This window comes from Engraulis encrasicolus, chromosome 24, assembly GCF_034702125.1.
Source record: "Engraulis encrasicolus isolate BLACKSEA-1 chromosome 24, IST_EnEncr_1.0, whole genome shotgun sequence".
NCBI classification, from domain to species: domain Eukaryota; kingdom Metazoa; phylum Chordata; class Actinopteri; order Clupeiformes; family Engraulidae; genus Engraulis; species Engraulis encrasicolus.
In genome coordinates this window covers 49,008,646-49,013,645 of record NC_085880.1, presented here as the reverse complement: position 1 = coordinate 49,013,645, position 5,000 = coordinate 49,008,646, and the positions used below count along the sequence as shown (strand labels likewise).

The 5,000-nt window shown below is 42.5% G+C and overlaps 1 protein-coding gene across 1 annotated transcript in view; it reads right to left on the bottom strand.

Moving 5' to 3' along the window:
• Nucleotides 1-5,000, bottom strand: part of psme4a (proteasome activator subunit 4a) — a 90,408-nt gene that overhangs the window by 78,392 nt on the left and 7,016 nt on the right. Inside the window, exon 3 of the mRNA XM_063191871.1 lies at nucleotides 3,031-3,147. Coding sequence (XP_063047941.1) covers nucleotides 3,031-3,147 — 117 coding nt within the window. The remainder of the gene's footprint in view (nucleotides 1-3,030; nucleotides 3,148-5,000) is intronic.

Genomic DNA, 5,000 nt, shown 5'->3' with positions numbered 1-5,000 from the left:
TGCGGCCCTCAAGACAAAGGTTCCCCACCCCTGCGGCCCTCAAGACAAAGGTCCCCCCCCCCTGCGGACAAGCAAACGGTCAAGTAAGGGAGAGTAAGGGAAGGCTTTAGGCGTTTGTTTACTATCGAGCTTCCTCTGCCATCTCTTGTCCTCACTAAGTAGGTGACTACTTCTCTCGCTGCCTAAGTAGGTGACTACTTCTCTCGCTGCCTAAGTAGGTGACTACTTCTCTCGCTGCCTAAGTAGGTGACTACTTCTCTCGCTGCCTAAGTAGGTGACTACTTCTCTCGCTGCCTAAGTAGGTGACTACTTCTCTCGCTGCCTAAGTAGGTGACTACGTATCTCACCATTAACCCCTTCCTGTAGCTCCACAGGTGTTCCAACCCTCATTCATTGAGATGTTATCGTCTCTTATGCTTCGCTTCAGCAAACAACTCACACAAAGGCATTGTAATTCATGTTTGTCATGTTTTGACACCATTATTTGGTTCATTTCTGCACAGCACCTGTTATTGTAATTAGCCTTTGATAACTAGCCTTGGATAATTGGTGACGCTGCGATGCGACAGAATGGCAAACAGCCCTGGCCGACACAACACTTCAGTGTTCAGCGATACCATACAACATCCTCCGGTAACAAAACTAAAACTATCTGGATAAGAGCACGCCATACTCCACAAACTGAAAATCCGCCGGTAACACTTAAAACAGCACTCTGGTTTTTTGGACACAGGACTTAATTTCCGAGTCAACCTGAGTGTTAGAAGTTTGTCCAGATCGTTTTTTTTTAATTCCATGCTGTCATTGTAAAACCACAGGTTGATGTTGCTAAGCTAGCGCAAGTGATCCACTTATAGTTAGCATGACCCAAAAAAGCAGAGTGCTGCTTTAACTTGATACTGGCATCATGCGTGTGACATGTCCTAACAGTGTCGTGACACAGTCATGCATGTGTCACAAACATGATGTCAATATTATAAACATTTTATGACTTTGCCATCAAGTGACATTCAAGTATGGTACAAACAGCCCTCACAATGTTTATGACATTGACATCATGTTATGACTGATCCATGACTGTGTCATGCCCCTGTTTTGACACTATAATGACACTCTTATGTCATGTGCTGTTCATAACACCAGCATCAAGTGAAGTCAAGTGTTATCCAACATCCTCCTGATGTCCAAGATGTTCCCAAAAACCAACTGCACACCCATGTCTAGGTCCCATAGTTATAACCAACTGACGACTGGAAGAGGCGTCACATGGTTTCATTTGATTTGACCTCAATGTTCTGCTTGCTGTTCTTCTGGCCTACAGACCAGTTTTATGAGGTAGAAGTAGAAGTACTCATCCAGATGTAATTTCAACACTAGTGGTATGATATTACATGGTTTCAGCTGTGTTATCAACACTAGTGGCCTGATATGACATGGTTTCAGCTGTGTTATTTCAACACTAGTGGTGTGGTGTTACATCGTTTCAGCTGTGTCATTACAAGTGGCCTGATATGACATGGTTTCAGCTGTGTGATTTCAACACTAGAGGTTTGATATGACATGGTTTCAGCTGTGTCATTACAACTCTAGTGGCCTGATATGACATGGTTTCAGCTGTGTCATTACAACACTAGTGGCCTGATATGACATGGTTTCAGCTGTGTCATTACAACTCTAATGGCCTGATATGACATGGTTTCAGCTGTGTCATTACAACTCTAATGGCCTGATATGACATGGTTTCAGCTGTGTCATTACAACTCTAATGGCCTGATATGACATGGTTTCAGCTGTGTCATTACAACACTAGTGGCCTGATATGACATGGTTTCAGCTGTGTGATTTCAACTCTAGTGGCCTGATATGACATGGTTTCAGCTGTGTGATTTCAACTCTAGTGGCCTGATATGACATGGTTTCAGCTGTGTGATTTCAACTCTAGTGGCCTGATATGACATGGTTTCAGCTGTGTCATTACAACACTAGTGGCCTGATATGACATGGTTTCAGCTGTGTCATTACAACACTAGTGGCCTGATATGACATGGTTTCAGCTGTGTCATTACAACTCTAGTGGCCTGATATGACATGGTTTCAGCTGTGTGATTTCAACTCTAGTGGCCTGATATGACATGGTTTCAGCTGTGTCATTACAACTCTAATGGCCTGATATGACATGGGGGTTTCAGCTGTGTTATCAACACTAGTGGCCTGATATGACATGGGGGTTTCAGCTGTGTTATCAACACTAGTGGCCTGATATGACATGGGGGTTTCAGCTGTGTTATCAACACTAGTGGCCTGATATGACATGGGGGTTTCAGCTGTGTTATCAACACTAGTGGCCTGATATGACATGGGGGTTTCAGCTGTGTTATCAACACTAGTGGCCTGATATGACATGGTTTCAGCTGTGTTATCAACACTAGTGGCCTGATATGACATGGGGGTTTCAGCTGTGTTATCAACACTAGTGGCCTGATATGACATGGGGGTTTCAGCTGTGTTATCAACACTAGTGGCCTGATATGACATGGTTTCAGCTGTGTTATCAACACTAGTGGCCTGATATGACATGGGGGTTTCAGCTGTGTTATCAACACTAGTGGCCTGATATGACATGGGGGTTTCAGCTGTGTTATCAACACTAGTGGCCTGATATGACATGGTTTCAGCTAAGTAATATGATATTACTAATGTTGTGATTACATGGTTTCAGCTGTGTAATATGATACTACTAAGTGTTGTGATTACATCTGGGAGAGTACTCCTACTTCTGCTTTCTACATCTCTGAGGGTGACATCACATCTCTGAGGGTGACATCACATCTCTGAGGGTGACATCACATCTCTGAGGGTGACATCACATCTCTGAGGGTGACATCACATCTCTGAGGGTGACATCACATCTCTGAGGGTGACATCACATGCTGCGAGTGTGACATCACATGGTGTGAGTGTGACCTGGCGTAATGATGTGACATGGCAACATGGCGGCAGTGTGACCGGGTGGAATGGGCGCCTAGTTACCTGGGGAACCAGTTGAGGCCCAGGTGTTCCGTTTTGGAATATAGAATCCTCTCGTGGAGCTCGTACAGGGGTCTCCATGGCAACTCCAAGTCCTCTCTGGTGAGCAGGTCCTTCTTCCTGTCATCAGAAATCGACAAAATAATAACAATCAAAATTATATTATTATTATATTGAACAATTCGTATAGATTTAATTTTACGAGTGAATCAGCCAAAGCACATTACATTTTGGAGCTATGTCAGTGTTTCCCATACATTGAGGAAACTATGGCGGCCCGCCATAGTTTAAATTTGGCCGCCATAGTTTACGAAAATGTTTTTTTTTTAAAACGATATCCGTTTTTGTTAAAACCGATTTGAATTACGATTTTGAATTTCCTTCGCATTTTCCTCCTGGAGTAAATACATCCTACAGACTCTGTATTGGTTAGATAAGTAGTCCCACGGTAACACAGAATGAGGGGAAAGCTAGGAAGTGACCGTAAGGGTATTACAGTTGATTCATGTGTGCACACGTGTAACATCGGGTGAGTAACAGAACATGTGCGCAACGATGCGTTATGACACGCCGATATGCGAGGATCTTCGTCCAAATCGCTAGTCGCATGCATCATCGCTAACTGCGTTTACATCGCGTGTCGCGTGTAAGGGAAATGTTAGTTGTTGACATGTATGGAATTCACTTCAATTTGTGCTGTTTCTTGCTTCAGTTGTGGACAAAACGATTGGCCAAACTCACAATAGAAAGCCTTTGCTGTGCTACTGTCCCAGAGAGCTGAAAAAAAAACCTTCATAGAAGAAGTCACTCTTAACAGGGATGTTAACCAATCCAATGAGTTCTCTCATTGCTCTCTCTCTCTCTCTCTCTCTCTCTCTCTCTCTCTCTCTCTCTCTCTCTCTCTCTCTCTCTCTTCTCTCCTACCTCTCTCTGTCTCTCTTCTCTCTCTTCTCTCCTCTCCCTCTCCCCCTCTCTTCTCTCTCTCTCTCTCTCTCTCTCTCTCTCTCTCTCTCTCATAGTAGCCTACTATTTACCCATAACAAATGGTGAATTTCTGAGCCCTTTTTAATTTGTAGCCTATACCACTGAAGGCATGATAATGCTTCATCATATTTTAGAAATAGGGCCTATGTGCCTTTTATATACCAAATGTTTATCATTTTGAAATTGTTTCAGTTGTTTATGACTTGTGTGTGACTGAATTTATCTATGCATACTATCAGTGCTGCATTGCTTTGTAAAGATAGGCTATTCAACACACTTTAAAAACACACTGAAAAGATACGGCCATAGTAGCCTACTAAAAACATTTTGTTCATAATAATGGTGATTAATAAATGGTGGTCTTAAATTTTCATACTGACATCCTTAAATTTGACTTGGTAGATCACGGCAGACCATCAACTTCAAAAGTAGATCTTGGTTAAAAAAAAGGTTGGGCACCCCTGCTATAGAGAGAACCACAAGTGCTTGAAAGACAGGGATCAAAAGCCTAGTCAAGTTGTTGTAGTTAACTTGGGACAGTTGGGATGAGTTTACTAACACTCCCTAGGCTTTGTTTTACAGTTGTAATGAGTTTGGTGACAGACCTTCATTGACACAGCAGAGGAGACATCGGGCTGCATATAGAAATTAATGTGTAATGAATGTGAATACAGACATAAATGTGTAATATGTTGTTCAGCCCTTTTAATGGGAGGAATTTGGAAAAAACTGGCCCTGTGACCAGCACCCCTCATGTAGAATATGTACGCCTACAGATATGTGTGGGGGAAAAGGCATAGCCTACCCTCTAAGACCCTTTTTGTCTATGCGTTAACAATTTCACAGTGCTCTTAAATTCTTATCTCTGCTCCTATTTTATTTTATTATTGTTTCCCAGACCCCTGCATGAGGGACGAATGAAACTGTGTTGTAAACAGAAATTATTCACTGTACTGCATTTTTTGACAATGACAATGTACTACTATTAT